General features: G+C 53.6%; 1 protein-coding gene across 1 annotated transcript; it reads left to right on the top strand.

Annotated features, from left to right (window-relative positions):
• Positions 1 to 709: 709 nt before the first annotated feature.
• Positions 710 to 23,874, top strand: CTDSP2 (CTD small phosphatase 2). The gene is made up of 8 exons (XM_068561441.1): positions 710 to 1,151; positions 14,645 to 14,793; positions 16,377 to 16,415; positions 16,849 to 16,950; positions 17,545 to 17,601; positions 19,556 to 19,648; positions 19,772 to 19,957; positions 20,162 to 23,874. The coding sequence occupies exons 1-8, from the start codon at positions 1,088 to 1,090 to the stop codon at positions 20,285 to 20,287; spliced, it is 816 nt and encodes a 271-aa protein (XP_068417542.1). The 5' UTR covers positions 710 to 1,087; the 3' UTR covers positions 20,288 to 23,874.
• Positions 23,875 to 24,714: the final 840 nt, after the last annotated feature.

Raw genomic sequence — 24,714 nt, 5'->3', positions numbered from 1 at the left:
GACCATCCCGAGGTCAGTTCCAGCTCTCAATCTCTGAGGTCCTGAGTCCACCTACACACACACACACATCCCTTTCAGGGTTTGATGGTTGTACTCTTATGTGAAACAGTGGGTCCACAATTCGAGCGCCAAGTAGGAAGTAAAACAACTGCCCGAACCCTCTCTCTCATCCTGGCCCGACCTGAGTTAGGCTTCGCGGCTTGCTCGATTACCGGAAGGGCGGAACCATTCTACCTTACTCACGTAGAACTGCACAGACGGGAACACCCCAGCACAGAGTAGGGAAACGTGAGCTTTGGAGTGTCCTTTTAAGTAGTTGGGAAGGGGGTGTGGCCGAGGAGGCTGGGAGGCCGCAGGCCGGCGAGGGGGGAGCGGCCCGGGGGCGTGGCCGTAGCGTCTGGAATGTTGTTGGGTCCTCGCACCGCATAGTAAGGAGGGGTCACGCCCCTTTTCTCGGAGAGGGCCAATCGGGACGCCGGAGCGGTTTCAAGTCTCCCCTGCCAGCCTGCCCGCCCGCTACCCCACCCCCCTCGGGGATTCGCTTTTTCCGTAACAAAATTGCAAAGCTCTGGATGTTCCACAACCCGGGCCGCTCACAGGTGGAGGGTCCCGGGGCCTAGGACGGTGCTCCGGAGCGGGAGGCGCCAGCTGGCTGTAGAGAGGCCGGGTTGAGATCCTGGAGGCGCGCGGGGGTGGGCGCTGCAGCCGCGGGTTGTTTATCTGGAGTACGGAGGGGAGGGGGGGAGCCTGGAAACCGCCCCGTGTCCCATTTCCTCCTCTTGTTTTCGCTCCGGATTCTCCATGTTGGACCCAAACTGAGGAGCCCGGAGCTGCCGCCGGGGGATCGGGGCCGGGGGCAACCGGGGGAGCCGTTGCCCGGGCCTCCCGCTCTCCGTACAGGCCGCCTCCCTGCCCGGCCCAGGGGAGGAACAAGAGCAGGGATGTGAACAGCAGTGGGAGTCGGAGTCTCGGGAGCCGGAGCCTGAGCCGGAGCGGGCCCCCGCCCAGGCCCCCCAGCCCAGCCCAGCCTAGCCTGTGCGCCCGCGCGTCCTCCCGCCCAGCCAGCCCGGGCCCGCGGGATTGTTAGATGGAACACGGCTCCATCATCACCCAGGCGCGGAGGGAAGACGCCCTGGTGCTCACCAAGCAAGGTAGGGGCAGCAACTTCCCAAAACTTTGCGTCGCCCCTGGGCGGGGAGGGGGCTAGCACAGCCCAGAACCCGAGTCTCGGCCCCAGATCTCCCGGGGCTCAGAGTGGGCGATTCCGACCCGACCCCCTACTCCATCCGCCCCTGCGACCTGGTGCGCACTCAGGCCCCGGGGAGGGCTGCGCGGGGCCCTGGGCTCCCAGCGCCCGAGGGGGAGGGGCGTCATCCGCGCAGCTGTCACTCTGTCCTGCACTCCCTCCCCCCGGGCAGAGAGACAGAGGGGTAAGCGCTCGGAGCGCGAGGCGCCCATCCTCTCCAGAGTTGGGGGGTGGGGTCGTCACTTTCCCGCACCAGAGCGCGCGGCTGCCCCAGGACCGCGGGGAGAGAGGTGGGGAGGGGAGGGGAACGAGGGGGTCCCGGGCGATCCCGAGCTAGAATGGAGCCGGGACTGGAGTCCAGCACTTCCCAGCACCCCCCTCCCGCCCCCAAGCCCGAGGCTGCTCAGGCAGCGGTCGGTGACGGTGTCCGGCGGGACTTGGGACCAAGTTCACCGCCCGGAGGCGGGGGCGGCCGCGGTGGGGGAGGGGCCGAGCTCTGGCTGACCGACCTGGTCCGCCTGCGGCCCTGCGCTCGGCCTGGGACCTCGGCGCGCGGGACTCTCGCCCGGCCGTCTCCTGCTGCTTTTGCTGAGCAAACAAGCGCGACCCCGAGGCCCGGCCGGAGCCCCTCCCTGCCCCGGTGCGCTTCCCCGGGGCCGTCGCCGCACACACAGAGCCGCGTTTGTTTAGCCCGAGATTGGTGTCCCTGGTTACATAATTCGCCGGATGGCATCAGATCCGGCGTGTTTCTGAATCGCGCCGCGAAAAAGTGCGAGTTCTCCGTGGGCAGCGGCTCGCGGCCCCTGCCTTCTTGCGGGTCGGGTGGAGACACAAGGGGGGTCGCGGGCCCTTTCTGGGGCGGGTTTGGGGACCGGAGGGTGATTAGGCCGAGGCCTCTCCTGGGGGCGGGGGAAAGGTTGGGGCCTGAGGGTGGGATCTTTGAGTTTGGTCACGGTGGAGGCCCCGAAACTCTTTTCCCCTCCCCCACGTTCTTCTTCGGGCCTTGAGGAATGTGTCTAAAATAGTGGACAGAATTTCCGCGGGGAGTAAGGACTAGCGTTGTTTTTTTCTGGAGAACTTCCCAGACTGGGGCCACCTGGCCTGAGGCTGGGAAGATCACGCTCTTGGGCCCAAATTCGGAGCGTCCCTGCCCTTCCCCTCAACCCCCCCAGAACAGGGCAAGAAGGGCCAGTGCTGCACTTGAACATATTGAGGCCTAGAGCCTGGCGGGGGGGCCAGCTGTGGAGCCTGGGTATAGCCCCACATCCCCGTATTTGGCAACATTAGTCAGCAGATCACTTATTTCAGGGGTTCCCGGTCCCCAGGAGCTCCCCCAACTTGCCTAGGGGCAAACGGGCTGGCCTGGTGGTTTCAGCCATTCCGTAATTCCCCGGTGCAATGGGGGGGGGGGGGGAAGGGGGCGGCGGGGTGTAGTGTGTGTTTCCTGCATCGCTGGCCCTACTTTCAATAAGCCTTGCCTGCTCAGATCCCAACCCCCGCAAAAGACCCTGACCCCCTGCTCTCCTGACTGCATCACTAACCAGGCTGCAACTTCACCCCTCTACTGGCTGCTCAGCTGTGCTGAGGGCTGAAGAGGGGAGGCTTTTCTGTGTTTATGACTTGACTCCTGATTCTTCCCGCTCTCTTCCTAACCTCGTCCCAGGAAGGGACTCCAAGTGCTAGCCAGAAATGAAGAAATGTGGATGTGGAAGGATTCCAGAGGGGGCAGTGTTGATGAGAAGGGGAAGAAGAGTCCTGAGCTTCCCTACTCTGGTCCTCTCCTCCTGTAGGGGCTCAGGAGGGTGCATTCCCAGTGAGGGGACCACACCAGGAATGAGGGAAAGCTGGACTTCTTTTTTTTTTTTTTTTCAGAAGCTGGACTTCTGAAGGGACAGCTTACAAATCAGAGTTGGAAGTTTCCTCCACCAGGGCAAGTGGTAGGGAACAGAATAGATGACAGCAGAAAGCAAGCAGCTGGCTTCTTGACAGTGTTCAGCTGCTGATGTCGGTTGGATTTTTCTTAGAGTTACGTTTTTCGTTTTTTGTGTGGTTTGTCCTTCAGACTTATCCCTGGAGGAATCTGAATTCTCAAGCCGACAGCTTGGGGGTCTCTCTCCCCCCGTGTAATTTGACTGCATTCCAGAGAAGACATACTTTCTTCCTAGGCTGCTTGGGCACCCAGCAACAAGCAAACCAACTTTCTGAATCCTTCATCACTTACAAACAAATCCTGCATCTTTAAAAAAATAAAATAAAATAAAATAAAAGTAGGGGTGGGGAGCAGACGTTTTATTTAGCTCCTTTGGAGTTCCGTGCCCTCTCCCCTCCTCACAGTGTCCCATTTCTAGGCTCTGCCTCCCTTTGGAAAAAGGGGAAGGAGTACTGAGGCAGTTTATTAATCAGTAAATTTCTAGAAAAATACAAATTGCTCCTATCATGGGCGGTTTTTTAGTGAAGTTGTTTGCCATTGCAGGTTTTTTTTTCTTTTTTAGCATTCTGTTCTGGGAGCTTTAAGGCTGGCTGGGTGTGTTGATGATTCAAAAGTAATTACAGTAGGGGAAGTAGAACAAACAAAGTTGCTGAAAGCATTGATGATAAAAGGACCAAAATTGGATCATCTTCCCAAACAGATGGGTGAAATGGCTTCCTGGTACAGCAAGGATAGGGTTGTGTACGATACCAACGTAAAAAAGAAAAGTTAATATCAGTTTGGCCAGAAAAAGGCCATTTATTGCAGCCCCATACGAGGGTGTCACGGTGTCGCCCCATTGCTGGGAGATTGTGCCTCGGGCTTTGAGGTTAGATGGGGAGAAGCCAGGGAAATGGGCCCACCTTATAACCTCCCAGTGTGAAACGAGAGGGTGGAGGCAAGCTCCTCCAGAGCTTGAGTGACCCACAGCCCCTCTGGGGGAGTTGGGACCTTTTTTGTTTTGTTTTGTGAGGCCTGACGCCCCTTCCTTTCAGGGAGTGGATGATGATGCCTTGGGTTGTCTTTTCACATGTAGAACAGAACAGCAGGTTCTGGTAGCTGACCATCCCTAAGAATTAGGCTGGTGGCAGGTTTTTCTAACTCTTGCTTTCTCCCCATAAGGGAGAAATTCTGCCTTACGCTCCCATGTAAAAGCTTAAACACCTTTCACTGTGCTTGTAGCTAGGCCCTTAACTTGAAAAGTTTAGACCAAGTCTCAGTCTCCCTGGGGCTTTCTTCCTCAGCTTGTTCTGTGAGCATCCAGGGTGTGTGTTTATAGCTGGCTCCTCCCGCCCCACTGGTTCCTCTCCCCTCCTTGCGCAGTCTCGGCCTTGGCCTCTGTGGCCGCTGTGGCTCGCTCCTCTGTCTCCTTTGGAGTTGTTCCCCCATCTTGGAGTGAGGTAGGGGCTTGTGTGGTGACTTAAGCTTGTGTTTGCTCTCTCCCGAAGCAACCCAAGGGAGCCCTGCTAACTCAGCAACAACGTTTGTAAATGCCCACCATCCCGGGACTGGGAGTTTGCAGTTCTGCTGCTGAGTTTGACTTGCAGAGCTTGCAACGGACCAGGACTCAGGAATTGCTGTGAAAACCCCTTGAGAGACGGCAAGGGGTGGTAGTGTCCCTGAATCGTGTCTCCTCCTTCTCAACTATAGGGGTCTTAAAGAAACTGGGTGGAAGAGAGGTCCCGTTTCGTGCTCCCGGTGGGACCTTCCAAATCCCTCATGATCAAGGACTTTGTTAAAATGGTAAATACGATAGAAGTCACGTTTCTAGCCAAGGTGAGTTGATGCTCCCAGCCTTTCTGTGGCAAATTAATACATGTGCTCATAACTAAGCAAGAGAAAGACAATACGTATTTATATGTAAGTATATATCTCTTCCCCTTCTCCTCAACTTTCTTCCTCCTAGCTTTTGGGTAAGTTGGGTTATTGTCCTTTATTACCGTCTTGGGAAGTTTGTCTCTCAGAGTGAAGAAGGGATTGGGGGGGCAGGTGCAGCAGTTAGAAGTGTTCAGAAGAATTGCTCCAGGAGCAAAATTGGTTGCCTCAGGCCTGGATGCAAATCCCTGCTTTCCCTATTTGCAGTGAGACTTGACAAATCACTTTACTGTTCCGAGTGAGTTATCTATAAAATAGGGGTATCGGTCTCTACACTTCTCCAATGCCTTGTACTTAGCAGATAATTGATAAATGTTAACGTCCTTCCTTTTTAGACAGTTAGACCACCACTCCGGTTCTCCTCCATTCCCCCAAGGACATAGTGCAAATAGCACACGGTCATGTGGGTTTTATTGTTAAAGACAGGTGGCCGGGGGTCAGAGGGGACACTGATGTGAGGGCTTAGGCCTTCTGGAAGAATCACCCTCTGAGACTTGCAAACAGCCTTGCTGCACAGACCCCTTCTTTGTGCCCCTGTTACATAGGATGGGATTTTATGTGAGTAGCATGTGCCTTGGGGCTTATTGCCATCCTGCCTGGCGCCTGGGCATCTGGGATGGGAGGAGGCCAGGGAGCCATGCACCTCCTGTGAAGAGTCTCTGAAGTCTAAACCTTGTGAGCAGTTGCTCGGCCCCTCAGAAGTGGATGTAATGAAGACTTGAGACAACTGTGTGCTGCGTTCTCTTACCGTCTGCATTTGTTTTGAGAGTTAAAGAACCCAGTGAGATTCAGATTTCTTTAAGGAATGCTAGTAACAAGGAAAGAAAAAGAAACTGGGGTTTTGAAGAGAAATAGATGTTAAGCTATGTCTTTGCTGCTGTGGTTTTGGGGTATAACCTTGAGAAAGCACAAACTCAGCATTAAATTGCTTTTCACCCTGTCTCAGGCCAGCCAGCCCGGGAAGCACAGAATTAACTCACTTGTCCTGCGGACACGGGGTTGGGTGTGGCTCTGTCATGATTCCCTCCCTCTTCTGAAATGGAGGAATAGTTCCCAACTGGGATGCAGATGAGCTTATTAACGTGCAAATCTTCTGAAGGAACTAGTAGAAATCAAAGTGGAGAGGTTGACTTAGAACTTGAAGCCTCTCTGGACCAGAGGCCAAATAGAACAGAGTTTCTTTGTCTGGCAAAGTGCCCAGCCCTTCAGGTCTGAGTGTGCCTGCACCAGGTCTGTTATTACAGAATGGGTACTCCAGCGAGCACACGGCCTTCTGGGCAGGAGGTGCAAGGATGTCCTGTTTTATATTCGTCAGCTGTTCTAAGGGTTAGCTTTAAACCTGATCTCTCAGTGGACCTGCTGGCATTTCCTTTCCTTTCCCAGGTGCTCCTAGTCCCCCCTCCCACCCTACCCCCCACCCCAAATCAGGCTTTGCTCTTATCCTCTTTTTATTCAATACCTTCTTCTTCTCTCGTGACATATGAATAGTTTTTGCATCCTGTAGAACTTGCTCTTTCCCACCCACACAGTTCTTAGGGAACAAATGTGGCCCGAACCCCAATGAGAGCTAAGCAGATTCATGGGAAGGCTCCGAGTGCATACTGCAGGTGTGTGGAAGTGCCTTCCCAGGACGTGGGTCCTAGCTCTTCTGCCTCCATGGCAGAATGGGGCTAGGGCCCCTCCTCCCAGGAACAGGGACCTGCAGGAAGAGACTGGAGGCTTGGGTCTTTTGCATTGTGATAGATTAGAGCAAGTGCCCCTAGAAAGGAAAATCAGGCTCTGGGGTGCAAGTCCCCTGAGACCTGCAGAGACACTGAGCCAGTGAGATGTGGTGGGGAAAGGGGCCACAGGGACCACTGGCAACCTTTAGACTTTGGCTCTCAGCCAGGGACACACATCAGAAACTCCTGTGACACTTACTAAAAATACAGACCCCACCTGGGTCTTACTGAATCAGAGCATGAGCAGGTGGGCCGGGCATCCGTGTGTTCCAAATGCTCCCTGTGATTCTGACAGGTGTCCCTGGAGAAGAGCCAGGTGAGCGCAGCAGTGGCCCCAGCTGCCTGTTCAGCCCTGAGCAGGAGGAGTCCCTGGAGGGATCCAGTTTTCCTGTTTGTTAAAGATCCTGTGGCTCCTAAAGGGGAGTCCAAAAGTTTTCTGAGTGTGAATGGACAGAGTAGTGATCCCCGCTTACCAGTAATGATCACGTGATATTTATAGAGCACTCACTGTGGGGCAGGCACTGCCCTAGCCTTTTATATCTATTGATAGTGTCTCACTTGAGCCTCACAGTGACCTTGTGAGATAGGAATGATCCCCACTTGACAAGTGAGGAAAACTTCCGCTGAGAAACCCCAAGCACCTTGTCCACAGGAACGTGGCTGGTTCATGTCAGCTAGGACTGGCTCAGAGTCAAACCTAACGCTGGCCCGCACTGCCTCTCATTTGCATTGTGCATTCCACTTTTTAGAGTGCCTGTTCAAACTTCAGGGGATCTGAAGCCACCTTGTGAGGGACCATGCAGTGTAGACCTTTCCTGATTGGCCTGTGAGGAAACAACCCAGGGTGGTGGTGCCTTAGGTGAGACCACAAGGCTGCTTGAGAGGCTGAAGTGGGGCAAGAGCCAGGCTTCCTGACGACCAGCTCAGTGCTCTCTCAGTGGACACACCTATCCTGGTGGGCTGGTCCCAGGTGCAGCTGGGGTGTGGGAGGAGTAGGTGAGTGACCCTGTAGGTGGGACAGACTCCCTGGCAGGCTGCTTCCAGTCCTTCTGCAGGGGCCAGCCATGAGAGGAAGGAAGGAAGGAACTGGTTGGCCACCCTCAACGAGTGTGTGAGTGTGTGTGACTGTGATTGGTTTTTGTGGAGTCCTGGAAAAGGCCATTTCCCAGGATTGGCCCTGCCACTACTTCTGTGTGACCTCTGGAATGAGAAGAAATCTCTGTAGTCTCTTTCAATGTGAACATTTTGAGATTGAGACTGAGATAAAGGTATGAAAGTGCTTTGTACTGAATGACTAGCAGCTGAGATTTACTGAGCGTTTTACTAGGGTCAGGACACACCCAGACCGCCTTCTAAGTCTCACAGCTCTATGTAATAGGTAATGTTAGTCTTTCCATTTTACAGATGAAGAAACTGAGGCCCAAGGCCACACACTTTACATGTGGCAGAGCCAGGATTTAAGCCTAAGTCCATGGCACCTGTGTAACCACTCTGTCGTTCACTGGTCAGAGGAGAGACTGTTGAGGTCCCTTGCTTTGTCCTGAGCTTTCGTTCTTCTTTCTCCATCGCACTCTCATGCCTATGTCACCTAAAGCAGGCTTCTTAGCTGGAGAGGAAAGAGGCACTAGATTCTTCAGGTCTTTCACCAGACCCAAGCATTTCAGGAATCGGGCAGAGAGCCAAGAGAGGGGCTGAAACAGCCACTAAGAGGGTGTTTGTGTCCTGCTGGCAGGTTTCTTTTAGCCTCCCGGCCTCCCATAGGAGCTTGCTCTGCACCTCCTTAGGGCAAGAGGGAGGCTCAAGGTGGGCAAGTATGGCTTCCAGTCCCCCACGATGACATCTCTGCTCTAGCAGGCATTGCATACAGTAAAACAAGGGCAGGGTCCAGCCCTTTGGGTTTTCCTGGATGGCATCTCAGCTCTATCCCTGCTGCTGCTGTGAGCCATCAGATCACTTCCTGACATCCACCAAGAGCACTCTGGTGTGGGGCTGGGGGCTAAGCCTGCTGCTGACGTATCCGTGAGGAAACTGCTCTGGTCCAGGGCCTGTTGCTGCTTCTGGGAACCCACCCCCAGCCCCAGCATGTTTCTAAAATATGTTACAGCTGCCCAGGAGGGTGTTCTGCCAATAACTCTTTTAAAGGCTGATTTGGAAATTGACAGAGTATCTTGATCCTGTTTTAGAAGTTGCCAGGGATCCCCTGCTTCCCAAACTTGAGTGCTTCTTGAGGGAAGGTCCTGAAGTCGAGGCCCTATGTTGAGATCAGTGACGACTGCTGGAGGGGCAGGGAAAAGGCAGGCAAGGCAGCGAGTGACCGGGTCCCCCACCCTCACCCCACAAGTGGCATTACGGACCCAGGACTGAAAGAAGTCCTCCTCTCTTAGAAGAGAGGTAGAGGCAGGGAGCTGTCCTGTCCAGGGAAGGGGAACTAACGGAGACGTGTGCGTAGGTAGGACGGCCTGGCTGCTGGTCGCGGGGAGGGCGCTAGCGTAGAACATGCTGGTGTGAGCCAAACAACGTGGCTAAAACTACTTTTTGAAAGTCCACGCTGTCAGCTTCACAGCTGCTCTCTGGAACTTCGGGAACTGGTGCCGAGCTGGGTGAGGCCCCCCCCCCGCCTTGTCACCTGAGGAGAGCAGAGTCAGCAGTTGAGCACTGTGGAAGCTGGTACACCCTGCCTCTGGTTTCCAGTCTTTCCTGTGTGGGGGATGTCTAGGCATCTCTCACCTCCTTGTTCCCCTGCTGACTCACCTGATGGTCCAAGAGCCCTTCTGTCCACCTGGCGCTTTAGGGCCTGTCCTTAGCCAAGGCACAGATGCCCCTTGCTGAGGACCTGGGAGGACTCCTCTCCACGGGGAGCCCCAATCAGATGCATCTTGGCTGCAAGGCCCAGGCAGCTGGCCAAGAAAGGCCAGAAATGCTCCAAATACTCTCCTTCCTCCAAAAGCTAAGGGGAGGGAGGCCCCTCCGGGAGGCCATTTTATAGTGATAGCCAGACTAAATCCTTTGCTGTGGGGGGAATGAGAGATGGTGGAGAAAGAAGTACTCTGAGAGATGAACCAAGAAGGCATCCTTCTACATGAATGGGCTTGTTAAAATCCGACAGCCTGAGAGCTTGCCTTCTGCCGAATCCCAGGCGGATGTGTGAGGAGTTCCTTTGCTGGGACACAAAGCTGTGTTGTTGGCAACAGTGATATCTCAACCTGACCTTCAGAAGAAGGTTAAAAATAGTGTTGTCCAGGCAAAGCCAGTCTTCATCTGTGTGTGCGCGCGTGTGTGTGTACACGCATACATGTAGGTGCACAAGCTTCTTAAGAGGCAGAGGCAAATAGCATCCCCACCTGGTGCTTCTTGGGGGCCAGTGATGGTGGACGCAAGGGGAGAGGGCATTCTTTGTCTCAGGTGGAACAGCCTCACCTGCTTTCCTGTTACTTGCAGAGACCAGCCAAGGAGTTTGCAACTGGAAAACAAGTTTTGTAGTGGATGTGGGAGAAGGTATAGGGGTGGTTTTGACTTTTTGAAACCTGCTCACGATCAGAGTTCCTCTGGCACCTTTCTCGTCTTCTGTTCTTGAGCTTCAGCCACATGCTGGGTGGGTGGCCACAGTGTTGCCAAGGAGTGGTCATCTCCCCTTAGATAATATTAAAATGAGCATGGCATTTAAGTTTAGTCTGCACAGTGCGTGACTGTGTTCAGTCTTGTTTATCAGGAGAGTGGTCTTGCTGTTATCCCAGTTAACGGATGAGGAAACTAAGGCTCAAAGAGGCTGTGTGGCTGAGTAGTAACTGGCAGAGCCTGGACCCCAGCCCAGGTGATCCTGGGGGGAGGGGGAGGGGGGAATACCTCCCACATCCCCCCTTCTCTTCACATCCTGCCTCAGTAGGAAGCCTCGCAGCAGTGAGCTGAAGGGGTGGCTTGGCTTCCCTGTTCTCAGCAACCTGCGCACTTTCTTCTTGAGCCAGAGCTCCCCCACCCCGGCCCCCGCCCCGTTAGGTCTGTGCTGGTCCTTTCCGACATTCAGCTCCAAACCAGATGTTCGGAGCAGGGAGAACAGGTGCACATCAGTAATGGAGCTATGTGGTACCCACTGGAATCCTGCCCTTCCTCACTGGGGAAACCTGTGCAATGAAATCCTCACCGGCCTGTAAATCCTCTTGTGCCAGTGTTCCTCTTCCGGGGAGGGGGCCACTGCCCCTTCCCATCACACACGGAGGGATGGGCGTGACCTGCACCTGGCTGTCACGGACACAGTGCTGAGCGCTGGTTGAAAGGAGTCCTTTGAAAGGCTCTTTGATACGAGTCTTAGATCCCTCTCTGGGTGTACCCCCTCATCCTTAAACCCACTCAACAAAGTGGATCTTGGACCAAAGCTCCTGGCTCCAGCTCCCCCCCACCCCATTGTCCTCTTGATCTCCCAGAGGTATCTGCCAGTCAGAGCAGGTGCAGGGCCGGGGTGGCGGTGAAGGGAGCCTTGTACTATTTCACCCCTTACACCTTTCATGGACTGCCCAAGGGGACAGCAAAGGAGGGGGGCTGGACCCCAAACTGATCCTTCACCAGCCCAGCCTGGAGAGGAGTAGGGCACACACTCTTGAGAGATCTTAAGAGTGCACCACCACTTCCCACTTGTTGCAGGAGTAATCGGACACGATGCCCGAGCTGTAGGGGACCCTACAGAGTAGTTGTTAAGAGCCCTGGCTCTGGGTTCAGATACTGGCTCTGCTGTCCTACTACCTGTGTAACCTCAAGCAGGTTACTTAAGCTCTCTGTGCTTCCGTTTCCCCTCTGTGAAATGGGGGATTAGTGCTTAGAAATGGGTTTGTAGTGAGGATTAAATGAAGTAATGATGTCAAGTGTCTTGACACAGGCCTGGCCCATCGCTGGTGCTCAGTAGACATGAGCAAGGCCCAGAGAGGCCGAGCAGCTTGCCTCAGGTGCTCGGCTCCTCATAGCCCGCTTCCCTGTCCTCGGAAGGGAGGGAGCCTTTCTGTTTCTAACTCTTCTGCGTGGTTGCAAACCAGCGAAGGCTTCCACAGGTCCTGGCTCTGTAGAAGCGACAAAGGCCCTGGAGGCCCCGGAGTTATTCGCTCAGCCAGAGTCACGGGCACCTGCTGCTCAGAAGCCAGAGGCCAGTGAATGTACCCGGCTGAGGCCATGGCAGGCCCCGTCAGGAGGCCGCCATGTTAGCGGGAGGCCGAAGAGGCCCTGACAGCCACTGATTGTCAGTGGCAGTGTTTGTAAAGGTGAGGAGGACACACAGCCTGGAGGAGGACAGAGGGAAGTGGGGCCCCAATGGGGGAGGGGGTAGTGAGGAACATCTGGGGTACTGACCTTGCTGTTGTGGGTCTGCGGTCCCCTCCCCAGGCGCCCCAGCTCTTTGCTCTGCTCCGAGCGCCTGCCCCCGGGGTCAAGGCATCTGTGGTCTCTGAGGCCCAGGGGCTGCCTGGCCGCATTGTGTTTTAAGAAGACCTCATCCCCTGCAGAGTCCGAACCGAGCTGAGGAGCGCCCCCGCCCCCTCCCAAGCTCCCTGTCTGAGGCTGAAGCGCTCCTGCCTGTTGGGCCTCCCGCAGTGGGCACCGGCGAGGCCTCTCCACGGCCCCAGCCAGCTGCCCCTTTCACCCCCTGCCTCTCAGGATTACTCAGCCTTCACAGCGTCTGTCACTAAGATGCTGAGTGCGTTCTTGATGGCCTCTCTTCAGGAAAGGCTTGGGCTGTGTGGCCTTTTAAGAAAGGCTCAGTGCCCGGGTTAAGCCTCTGATTGTGGTTCTGCGTGAAGAAACCATAAACCAAAGGAAAAGAGATGGTTCAGCTTTGGTCTTGGAGCTTTGTGTCAGCGTCTGCTTGCGTCCCTGGGCTCGGAATTGAATGTGGGCCGTACAGGCAGGTGGAGAAGCTGTCCTTTCCTTCCGATTTCTGGGTAGATTATTCAGAGTAGGAAAGAGTCCGAGGAACCTCTCGTCTTGCTGTCTTTAAGTACTGAGCTCTGCTCTCAAGTTTGTCTCCTGGACTCAGGGGCCTTGGGCGAGGCCTCCAACGCAAATTTTTCCTTCAGGGCAAAATCCCCAGTCCCTGGAAATCTTGATTTTTCCAGCAGGGCCAGGAGCTTGAGAGTGATATCCAGGTTTTTAGGCTAATTGCTGGGGAAGCCTGAACATTTTCTAAAAGGTTTCTAATGGTCATACCAGTGTCAAGGGATCTGCCCGACCCAGGGAGGGGAAGGAGAGAGCGCTGGACCAGACGGACTGGGGTGCCCAGCCTGCACCTGCAGGAAGCCCTCAGCCTTCCTGTTGAGCCAGAGCTGAGTCGGTTGTCCTGGGGCGGTGCTGACTGCCCCTTGACTGAGGGTCAGCGGCCTCACCTTTGGTCCCAGGAACAGAGTTTGGTTTTCTCTCCTCTCCAGGGGCTCAGGCAGCCCAGTAACTGGGTGTTAAATGGCTCTCCCATCACCTCTTCTGCCGGAGCCGCCTCCGTGCAGGTGCAGCCTGTACTCTGAGGACTGAGCCAGGGAGCTTGGCCTTGCTGGGGTGGGGGGCTCACCACATTGCCCCCCCTTTCCCTTCTTAAACCCAACAGCACGGGGAAGGTTATCCTCAGTGCCACATTCTGTCTCTCCCCCGCACCTACATAAAGGCAGAGACATGTCTGGCACTTACTTCCCCGCACAGGAGTTTGCCCTGTGCTTCAAAGCGGAGTGGGGTGGACTTCATCCCAAGGCCTGTCCCCGCCCTGGCCCCTGGAGAGGAGACCTGTGGCTGAGGACCATTCTGGCAGCGGTTGGGCGGCGCCACCTCCTGGCCACAGTACCCATCCTGGCTCCCTGCTCTTGCTCAACAGTTGCTGGAACAGTTCCTCTAAAATAAAAGGAACTTGGTGGGGGGAGGGGAGGAAGGAGGTCCAAGAGGGAGGGGATGTATATACACATATAGCTGATTCACTTCACTGTACAGCAGAAACTAACAACATTGTAAAGCAGTTATACTCCAATTAAAAAAATAATAATAATAAAAGGAACTTGAAAAAGACTTTCCGAAGTCCATTTCTGGTTGATCCTGTAAATGCCTGTAGCTTTTTCTATCGGCTTGGCCTTTCTGGGGCTGCCTTGCCAAGCCTCCTATTAAAATGGCTTTGTATTTCCAAAGCTCAAATTGTCAAGGCAGGACTTAGCAGCTGTAGCCTAGAAGCAGGGACGTCAACCCAGAACCCAGCGCTGGATGTATGTGTCCCAAGAGAGTGATATGCCTGTGGTCTTTGAGGGGAGGGAGTGTTAAGGAAAGTGACTGGAGTGTGGGATGGACACAAGGGTGTGAACGAAGCTTGTAGCTTCTTGGGGCTGAAGCTGTTCTGTTTTCTAGTCTGGGCTCAGTGCTGCCAACTAACTGATTGAAGGAAGCTGACCCAGAACAGGGCTGTAGCTGCACCGACTTGAAGAGGTCTAGCTTACTCCCTTCTCTAGACTGGGTGGTATTCTGGGAACTGGTGTTAGGGAGGATTTTTGTGAATTACCTTGGAGGGTTCCCTCGGTGTGCTGCTACCAAAGTGGATTCTATAGCTGGCCCCATCTCTGAGTGCCCCTTCACCCCCCATGGAATGAAGAGCAAGTTTTCTGCAGTTTATTTCCCACACCAGGGACTGGGGATTCCTGCTGTTTCTACTTTACAGAGATGATGTTGGAATAAACATGTACATTTCACTGTTGACTGTATTTGGTTGTTCGCCAAGCACGTGCCTTGTGCCCCAGTGGAGCTTATAAACTAGAGGGGATACAGCACGGGGGTGGGTATTAGTGGACAGACGCCCTGTAGCTAATGCCTCTGTCGTTCCCTCCACTCTAGGCCTGGTCTCCAAGTCCTCTCCTAAGAAGCCTCGTGGACGTAACATCTTCAAGGCCCTTTTCTGCTGTTTTCGCGCCCAGCATGTTGGCCAGTCAAGCTCCTCCACTGAGCTCTCCGCATACAAGGAGGAAGCCAACACCATTGCTAAGGTAGCTGGATCCAGGGTGGCGTGATGCCAGCAAGGACGGGACTGCTGTGAGCGAGTGGGGGTCCCTGCAACCATGGCAGGGAGGCAGGGCAGCCTTGCCTGAGTTGGAAGATCTCTGGCCCAGAGGAGGCCCTTCCTCCGTCCTTCCCATAGTGGTCCATCTTCCTGTTGATTCCCATTTGTGGTGTGGGCCATCCGGATGTCCCTGTGGTTTCTGAGGGGCCCCATGGTCCAGATCCTTCCAGGTTCCAGGAATGATGCAAGGTGCTTTGCATAGATTGTCTCATGTGACCCATAGCAGCCCTGCAAGGAGAGCCACAGGATTCCCACTCACAGACGTGGAAACAGACTCAGAGGGTGTATGTAGCCTCTGAATAGTTAATGGTTAATAAATGGTAGTATCAGGGTTTGAACTCAGATCTCTCTGGTTGTAAGTCCTGTGATTGTTGTTTTTTATTTCTAACTAAGCAAAAATACCTTCCAAGTTTCTAGGCTTTCAGGGAACCAAGGAATTGAAATTCTATCACATTCTTGATAACCCCTTGCAGCACTCTCACCTGTACCTGTGAGAGACATTTGGAAATGTGTGGGTGTCTTTGATTCTTATAACTACCAGAAGATATGTCTGGCATTTCAGAGGCGGGGGACAGAAATCCTCCTTTCTCCAGTGCCATTTGTACTTCTTTCTGAAACACCAAGGTTTAGCTGTCCTTCCTCTCTTTCAAAACCAGGCTAAAGATACGTACATCAGTGAAAAATCACCTCATTATCCAAAAGGGGAAAATGGTTAAATGAAGTACAACATGACGGTATTAACTGAACTGTTAATTTTTACTAAGAGTTCACAACAATGTGGAAGAGTATTGAGTTGCAACATTAAGTCAAAAAGCAGAATGCAAAATTATATATCATGAAGAAAAAAGACTGCTTGCTAAAGCAAGCTTGAAGGAAATGCACTAAAATGCCAACATTAAGTTTTTCTAAGTGCTAGGATTTTAATTTTTCTTCAGGGTTTCCATTAAGATCACTTAGTTGTTGCATCATAACGTTTTACTTATTAGCCAAAGGCGGGAAGAGGCTTTCTGAGCTCTCTGCACTCTACCTCCCATTTCAGGACCCACAGTGTGGGCTCACATTGGCTTACTTGTGTTTTGTAGGGGCTCAGCGCACCTCCCCCCTAATCTAGGCCCCCAAGGAGGATGGAGAAAACACATGTTCTCAAAGAGAAGCCTGGGTTCCAGGACTAAGCAAGAGGCTAAACCTCCACAGTGAGGAGTTCCGATTTTGATTCTGCCTCTGACTCTGTGTCCCTGCATCAGCTGCTTGAGTTCCCTGTTCCTTGGAGAGCCAATGGCAGCTGAGAACAGGGACACTTCCTTCTCCATCCTTCATCAGGCCTAGTGTGGAAAGAAGATTTTGGCCCCTTTCCTGCCCAGCTCTTAAGGAAAGTCACTTTTGTCATGTCAGAGCTTTCCAGGGGGCTGGGGTCTTGGGGAGAAAATTCCCCTCCAGGCCTGAGTGGGCTTTAGACAGCCAGGAAAGGCATTAGTGGGCTGGCACTGACCACCTTCTTTTCTCCCGTAGTCGGATCTGCTCCAGTGTCTCCAGTACCAGTTTTATCAGGTACGTGAATCTCACAGGGTATGTCCTCAGAAGCCCCAACACCCAGTGATACCTGCTAACCCCATGCCCCATGCGGTGATGCCCTCATTCCTCTGTGTCTGGCTGGCTAACTCCCTGCCCTCGGAAGCTATTTGTCCCAGATATTTGCTGAGGGCCCACCATGTGCAAGGCATTAGATTGTGCGGGGGACAGCTGGTATCCATCACCAGCTCTGGCCTCCATCTCCAGTATCCGGATCACTTCACAGTCCCAGGCTGAAGGAAGGAGCCAGCTCAGTCTCTTCTTTCTCTACCTCTTGGCCTTTAAGTGTCGCCTCTCTTGGGCTGAAGTAGGGGGCTTCCATCTCCTCAATGGGCCCAGCTCTTCCCAGAGTTCTGTTGGGGGAAATTAGTCTTTCTCGGTGGCAGATTCAGTAGCCTGGCTCTGGTTTTAGATTCCAGGGACCTGTCTGCTCCCGGAGGTGACAGAGGAAGATCAAGGAAGAATCTGCGTGGTCATTGACTTGGATGAAACCCTTGTGCATAGCTCCTTTAAGGTAACTGGACATCTGGAGCTCCTCTTATACTCATCCTGGGCTGTCTTGGAAGCCTGACTGCAGGTGCCAGTGAAGTGGCCTAAAGTTGATGATGGAAGAGTGATCAAGAAGTAGGGCCAGCCTCTGGCATTTAGCCACAGTCGCATCACAGATACCTGGAGGCCCCACCAGAGAATGATGTTGAGTGGGACCTCCTGCTCTCCGCAGTCACTGACAACAGGCTACAGCTGCCCCCCTGTCACAGCACAGCCACCAGGGCTCTGTACAGGGGTACAAAAGAGGGGTTAAGTCAGCCTTGGGCCATGCCCCTATCCATTTTATCAGGATGTTTGTTAACTCAAGAAGGCCCAGAGACTGTCTCAGCTCAGGTAGAATTTGCAGGTGGTGGTAAGTAGGGAAAACCAGAAGGGGTATCGCAGCCTGTACTTGGGTGAGAGCCACTTAGTTGGGGCAGCAGGAGCTTCCTAGGGCCTCTGATATCTGTCCCTCCCCACCCCACCCAGGGGGCGGAGCACTGGCTGTGGCGGGGACTGGGGTGTGGCTGGGCTCTTGTCCCTTCCCACGAGCTGACTCATTAACTCCTCTGCCTTCCAGCCAATCAACAACGCTGACTTCATAGTGCCTGTAGAGATCGAAGGGACCACTCACCAGGTGAGCTGCTGCCAGGCCACGCCCAGCCTAGGAACTCGCGGTCTTCTGCTCCTCGGGGCTTGTGTTCCATCAGTTGATCCTTTCCTGTAACTTCAGCCTCTCTGTTTTTATTGGTAACCTTTCACATTCTAGGCTTTCGCATCTTAAAAAATGCAGCCCCTCATCCCCCTCTAGCTGTCACCTTTTTTCTCTTTGCAGCCAAGCTGTTTAAAATTAAATTATTTAATAGTAGTAATAGCTATCATTTACTTATCTCCCCTGCCCCTACTGAATGTGACCAGCGCTGTTATATGACTTAATACATTTTCTCTAAAGCTGAAGAGTTGGTGTATCTGCCTATTACAGACAAGGAAGTCAGTACTAGCTGTTTTCTCTCCTCCCCTGCCCACCCATTCCATCTAGCTGGTGAATTTCTTTCTCCCCAGAACAGGCATCTCCTCCTCTGTAAAGCTTTCTCCAATTCCCCTCCCCTTGGGGTCCCTACACTGGATTCTGCCACAATAAATACTCAGTATCCATCTATCAAAAAGCGCTTGAATCTAAATAAGGTGAGACTCTGGCCCTACACAACCTGCTCAGTCCAGGGTTAAGGATCCTGTGGTGTTGATAGTCAAATAGAAGAGTTACTTGTAGGGAAATGGGGTTTGAGGCTTCCATGGGTGGTCAGCACTACCCTGTGTCCATTAGAAGCTTTCTTCACCCACCACCGTCCTCCCCGCTGAGGTGCTCTCCCAGTCCCAGTGCTGGACTCTGCACAGCAGCTCTTTACAGTCCAGTTGAGGGTACAGAGATACACAGAACCCACAGATAAAAGACAAAGGCGTATCTTCAAACACTGTGAACTCCTGGCTAACAAGGAGAGGTGTGAATAATGGAAAAGGGATGACATTTAAATGAGCGGAGGTGGGGGTGAGGTGTCTACCTGCAGAAGGTGCATTTTCAGCAAAGAGTGTTGAGAGGATGCCAAGCTTGATGAATAGCCAGGAGGAGGGAGGGACTTGTTGAAAGTTAAAGAAATGGTAAATGAAAGGAGGCCCGGTTGTGGCTACCTGGAGCAGAGGGTTTCTGCTGCAGAGCTGGGAGGGGTCTGGTGAGTCGATGGCCAGTCCAGGCCATCTCCAGGAGGGAGAGTCATGGCAGGCACATACTCTTGAGCAGGGAGTGAGCTGGATGAAAAGAACTTTGAAGGAGTGGTTCCAGTAGCACCTGTGTAGGCTGGATGAGAGGAGAACACCTGGGTGGAGACAGGGAAGCAACAGACAGCAGGCCCATGAGGGACATGCAGCCAGTGAAGCTTTTAGGCCGTAATGTGCAAGGTTATGAAAGGTGGACACCAGGGTTAGGGGTGGCTGTCAGGGGCAAGCACAAAATGGGGGGGGGGTCACTAGAGCAAGATGCTGCAGGGTGTCAGATCTGCGGTCACTGAGGGGAAAAAGTCACTTTCCCCTGGTGCATTTCAGAGAAGCTCTGCGAGGGCATGAGGTTTCAGGAAGTATCTGCGACCCTGCCTGATGGGGACCTGGACTAACTGTCCTGTCAGAGCCAAGGACAGGAAACTCCCACAGAGGCTGTGGCTGGATTCAAGTAATCCAGGATAGGCTGTTTCCATCTGTGAGGCCTATTCTTGATTACTTGTTTCTGGAGGCAGCTGACGGTTCGCCGCCGGAAACAAAGATGGCTCCCGGGACATTAGGTGTTTTTGTTTCTTCCTGAGCTGGGTCAAGGTTGGGACCACTGAGCCAGCAGAAGCCTGGTGAGGAGGTGACGCTAGTGCCCTGGTCTGTGGGGCAGAAGGCTTCCAGCCAGGTGGTCCCAGAGGCTGGGGTGTGGGAGTCCAGACAGAGTAAGGTCTGAACCTACTTACTGCTCTTTGTGTAGGTGGTGACCGTGACCGATGCTGTGATGCTTCACCCTCACAGGGATGCCTCCAACAAGCCTTTCTGCTTTTCCTCAGGTGTACGTGCTCAAGAGGCCTTACGTGGATGAGTTCCTGAGACGGATGGGGGAACTCTTTGAATGTGTTCTCTTCACTGCCAGCCTAGCCAAGGTACCTGGGGGCAGGAGGGGAGTAAAGAACCAGGAGCAGGTGTGGCAGCTCCTTGCTGGTCCACGGGATACCACGGGGAAACCAGGACTGCATCCAAACAAAAAGCATCTTCTCTTTCCTCAGTATGCTGACCCTGTGACGGATCTGCTGGACAGGTGTGGGGTATTCCGGGCCCGCCTGTTCCGTGAGTCCTGTGTGTTTCACCAGGGCTGCTATGTCAAGGACCTCAGCCGCCTGGGAAGGGACCTGAGGAAAACCCTCATTCTGGACAACTCGCCTGCTTCTTACATCTTCCACCCAGAGAATGCAGTGAGTGGTCCAGATACACCCACATTGCAGGGATTGGGAGAGTCCCTGCCCTGGAAGGAGGAGGGAGAAGGGGACGGTGGTGGAACCATGGGCTTTACCAGAGGAGGGCACCACCCCAGGTGGACCAGCCAGCCTCCGGGGGTCTGGGGCAAGGGAGGGAAGCACTGGCGGTCGGGAGACTTACGCTGCCTTTTCCCTCTCCAGGTGCCTGTGCAGTCTTGGTTTGATGACATGGCAGACACGGAGTTGCTGAACCTGATCCCAATCTTTGAGGAGCTGAGCGCAGCGGAGGATGTCTACACCAGCCTTGGGCAGCTGCGGGCCCCTTAGCCTTCCCTGCTGCCGAGCAATGGCCATCCCAGTAGGGGACTTTCCTACACTGTGCCTTTATGATCAGCCTGACAGAGCGGAATCTGGAGCATCTCACTAAATGAGACCTGGAAATAGAAGTGATTGGAAAGAGCTTTAGGACGGGTTAGATGCTGAGTGGGCAGATATCAGACCAGCGATACCGAGAGCTGCCTGCTCCCTGAGTTGGGTTCCCGAGATGTGAGTAAGTGTGTGTATTTGTGTGTGTGTGTGTATGAGTGTGTCTTGCCTTGAACTGTGGCCCCGGGATATAAGTGTGTCAGGTTGGGGGAGAAAGTGAATGATCAAGACTCTCCCCAAGTTAGTTTGTCTCCTCTCCTGTCACCCTGAGAGCCAGCGAGCTCTATAGGGATGAAGACCATTGAAGGCTCCGTTGCCAAACCTATGGCGTTTCCTCAGCGTTGTAAGGCTTATGCCACGGAGAAAGGTAGGGTCAGAGGCTGCCTTCGGGTGCCCCAGGCACACATCTTCCCGAAGCCTTTCTCTAGCCGACTGCTGCAGACAGAAAGACGACATTTCTGGGAAGATGAAAGCTTGTATCCAGAACTGGTAGCCCCAGTGGCCATCAGGTCCTGTGGCCCAAGGGCTGCACTAGCCTCTGGCCGAGTGCCTGGCTCGGGCCCTTTCTGTGTCTCCCCAAGGCTTGGGTGCCGGGCCTGCCTTCCTCACCACCTAGCCATAGTCTTGAACCTGTGGGGAAGGAGGTCTTCTCCCTGCCCTGGAAGAGGACAGATAACTGATTTCCGTTCTTTTGACTCTGTTTTAAAATTTTCTTTAGAAATATGGAGTGTTGGGCTGTTTTGTTTCTGACAGAGCTGCAGTCCTGGGCCTGAGGTGAACGTGGGAGGCCCTGGAGGTGCAGGGAAGAGGAAAATCCCAAGGGCGTGAGTGTGTGTGTCCCCTTGGCTTGTAGGTCAGCTGGGCTCGGGATGTGTCCCTCAGTCTGCCCTTCGGGCATTCTCTGCTGGTGCTGCCGCAAGGACTTTGTCCCCAAGTCCGGGAAGGGCGCTCTGGGTCCCACCCGCCTGTGTCTTGGGCAGGGCTCTTTTCTCTCGTGTCTTCCCGCAGGGCCAAGTGTCTTCATCCTTCCTGGCCGTTGCTTTTTCTCTCCAGGGTCTCAGGCACTCCTGCATTTCCTGGGCTGAGGGGCTGGGTGTCTCACCGTTCAGTTTCCCAACGTCACGCACGTGCCTCCTGCCAGTGGTAACAGGTGTGAGTGAGCTCTTCACACACCTGCGCTTTGCGTGTCTCTTCGCTTTCAAAGTTTCTTAATAGTGAATGCTTTAAAAAATAAGTCACAAAAAGGAAGTTTCCCCAGAATGGAAAACAAAAGGGGAAGTGCTGCTGTAATTGGGAGCACAAGGGGTCCCCCAGAGGGAGGCCCACTTCAGCATCACTGCCTTAACCATGGCCTATCCCCCTCTCTGTTTTCCCTGGAGGCAGATGTCACAAAGCATTTGTAAGTTGCTTCAGGTGCAAGAACACCGCCCACTCAGGACTTACCCCCATTATCCTTTCCAGACTGGCCACACACTAGGCCAGTCTGAGGAGCTAGCCGGGACCAGGTGGTGGAGCAGCAGCTTGGCGTTCTGACCACCTAGCATCCTTCTCTAGCATTGTGATGCCACCTCCCCTCCTTGTCCCAAGGTTGTGAGGCTTTGTCTTTCCCTTTGGTGTCACATTGAGTAGAACAGGGTCCCCAAAGCCCATGTGATCATTTCCCAGGCGTCATTCCCTGGTGCCTGTGGGATCCTGCTTCATGCAGGTAGGGGAAGAGTGCTCCAGGGCTGGCCAGGAACGACACCTCCTGAAGGAAAATGGGAGCTTCTGATTCTAAGGCCCTGGCCTAGGCCTCTATCCTAATATTGCAGGAGGGGCCTCTCTCCCAAGCCCCATCCTAAGGGTTAGCCCTTGGGCCAAATCTGCCATGGGGTCCAGCTATGCTTTTCTGACTAAATAAGCAATAAGAGGCTCTAAGCTGATCCAGTTCCAAGGACCCTTTCTGCCCTGCTTTGGGTCTCCTTGCCTCCAGGTGAAGGAAGAGCTAGTGCCACCCTCTTTCCTATCAGGCTTGTCCAAGTGTTCCAAGGGACTCGTGACTAGAGCCCAGGATGGCTTGGTGGGAGTGTCCCCGCTGCTGCTGCATGAAGCCCGGCTCCATAGGCCTCGTTCTCGCCAGAACCCTGCCCTGCCCCCATGCAGTTCCTCACCGGAAATGCCACACCCCCGCTCACCCTCTCCTCCCTTCCCTGGAGAGGCAGCTCAGCCAAATAAGTCTAAGCAGGGTCCATCGGTGTGGACCAGGGCCAGCCTGGAGTCATTATGCACCTTCTGGTCTCCAGTTTCACAGTGTGTTAGGGGCAAGACTTGCTCCTTAGAGGAATCAGGCCAGACTCAGTTTTGGAGGAGGGCAAGATTGAGAGGGAGCCAGTTCACCCCAGGATCTGTTCCGGGGTTTCCTACCAGCCCTTCCTGTTTGAGGCTGGTCTTCGGGAAGCAATAGGCCACCAGGCCTGGTCGACCCCAGTTCACGCCGTGCCAGGAATCTGCCCACCTGCCAGGTTCAGTTCTTTAAGGTGCCTCTTCAGGGACACAGTGTGTCTCTCTGATTGGGCTTCTAAATCAAAAGCCTGATGTTCGTGTCCCTCTCATAGGGGGAGCTTTGGACACAGGACCGGTTTGGAAAGGGTCAGGTAAGAGTTTCCACTCTGCACATTGTAGAGGGGACACTCTGTAGGTCCATGGGTCCCTTACTGTAGCGAGGTTGAGTAAATTTGCCTTCAGTTAACCTGGGACCTTCTGTTTAATTCCCTCCTGCCTCCCAAAGAGTTTCACCATTTTATAAATTCACCTCTGTTAACAGTGGCCCACAAACTTCTCTGTGCTAAAAGCATGGGAAGTCTAAAGGCAGTCATTCCCTGGGAAATGGATTCCGTTCTATTTTGCTACCCCCTACCCTGTTCATGAGGCCTCATTCAGTAAGGCAACCCCCCCTGTAAGGCTGTCCTCTATCCCATGTCCCAGACAGGTGAAACGTCTGCGGAAATAAGCCTGTTTTCCCCTTCAGGTCTTCAGTCGGTTACTTGCCACTACTGTCCCTCAGTCGCCTTTTTGGTAAAATGGGGTTTTAGTTTTGTCCTTTTATTTTGATACTGGTAAATACTTGCACTCAAGCAGGGGAGGGAAGGCAGGGGTCTGGCCCCCTGCCCCATTCCTTTAGTGCTGTGGGGCTTGCCCCTGGAGCAGACCCTCCTCTTTGCGCCCCGTGAGCTTCTTTGCTTGTAGTATCTCAGATTTTACATGTTCCATGTCGTGCCACGTAACCCTCTTCAAGATACCGTTTGGAGGGTGGGGGAGATCTGCTTCCCACTGTGACTGGGCTGTGGGGTTCTGACTACCTTACTTACAGGTTCATGGTTTGATAAACTTGTATTCAAAAACTTGAAATGTAGGATGCCATTAAGTGTCTGTTTATATTTTTGGAATATTTGTACTACTTACAATTAATGAATAAAAGTGGGTTTAAAAAACCCATCCGTGAATGGGCACTGCCTCCTGATCCTCCTGTTGTTCATTCGGGCACTTAGCCCCCTTCTTCCCTTAAAACTCCTCTGTCATGACGAGGCTGGGGCGCCCAAGCTGGGGGACCAGCCGCGCACTCACTCAGCACAGGGATTTTGCTCAGGGTTACAGAAGTCGGGCTACATTAGCTCTTCCCTGGCCCCCATGTGGAATCAACCGCATTGCCATCCAGGTGCTTAATAAGCATATGCTTGGTGTCCTGTTGACTTCTGGGGAGGAACCAGAAGCCCCAAGGGATTTAGAGTCTGCCTTCTGTGCCCCTTACCGATTTCCCCAAACTAGGAGCCTTGAAACGCAGAGCCCAGCGTGGTTCTTGGCACATAGTAGGCACTCAGATATTGACTGGACTGATATATGACCCCAAGGGGCAAAACAGGATGACCTAATAACTCACTCCAGGCCCTTCTCCCAGACTTCCCCTCTGAGAAATGCCCAGGAGCTTCTCGGGAGGCACTTGCCAGCCTGGACATCCCAAGCGCTTGGGGGGGGGGGGCCGCCCCAGCCCCTGCTTCCTGTCATCAGTGTAATGCATTCATATCTACAATATGGCAAATTTCATATCCTCCCACCCTCTTTCCTGCATTATTGATGGGCTGTGCACTTTTAAAAAATCAATTAGATCAGGGCGTGGAGCTGGAGTTAAAAGAAGCCTTTAAAAGTCTGCTCTTGTTTTTGCTGTTTTGAATAGGAACAGATACAGCTTTCTCTCTGGTTTGAATAAGTCAAGCCCAGGGCTAGGTTGGCTGTGATTGGCCAGGACTAGGAAAATGCGGTTAGGATGCAAACGCAAGCAAATATAACCCAGT

Source organism: Eschrichtius robustus, chromosome 13 (assembly GCF_028021215.1).
Source record: "Eschrichtius robustus isolate mEscRob2 chromosome 13, mEscRob2.pri, whole genome shotgun sequence".
NCBI lineage: Eukaryota > Metazoa > Chordata > Mammalia > Artiodactyla > Eschrichtiidae > Eschrichtius > Eschrichtius robustus.
The sequence above is the reverse complement of the archived record's forward strand: the minus strand, read 5'-3'. Positions and strand labels throughout refer to the sequence as shown.

What these genes read in the sequence shown, in the direction of transcription:
- CTDSP2 (XM_068561441.1), top strand. Translation starts at nt 1,088, where the DNA reads ATGGAACACGGCTCCATCATCACCCAGGCGCGGAGGGAAGACGCCCTG. An exon ending in TTGTGCATAGCTCCTTTAAG is followed by an intron (nt 16,951 to 17,544) that starts GTAACTGGACAT and finishes TCTGCCTTCCAG; the next exon opens with CCAATCAACAACGCTGACTT. An exon ending in TCGAAGGGACCACTCACCAG is followed by an intron (nt 17,602 to 19,555) that starts GTGAGCTGCTGC and finishes GCTTTTCCTCAG; the next exon opens with GTGTACGTGCTCAAGAGGCC.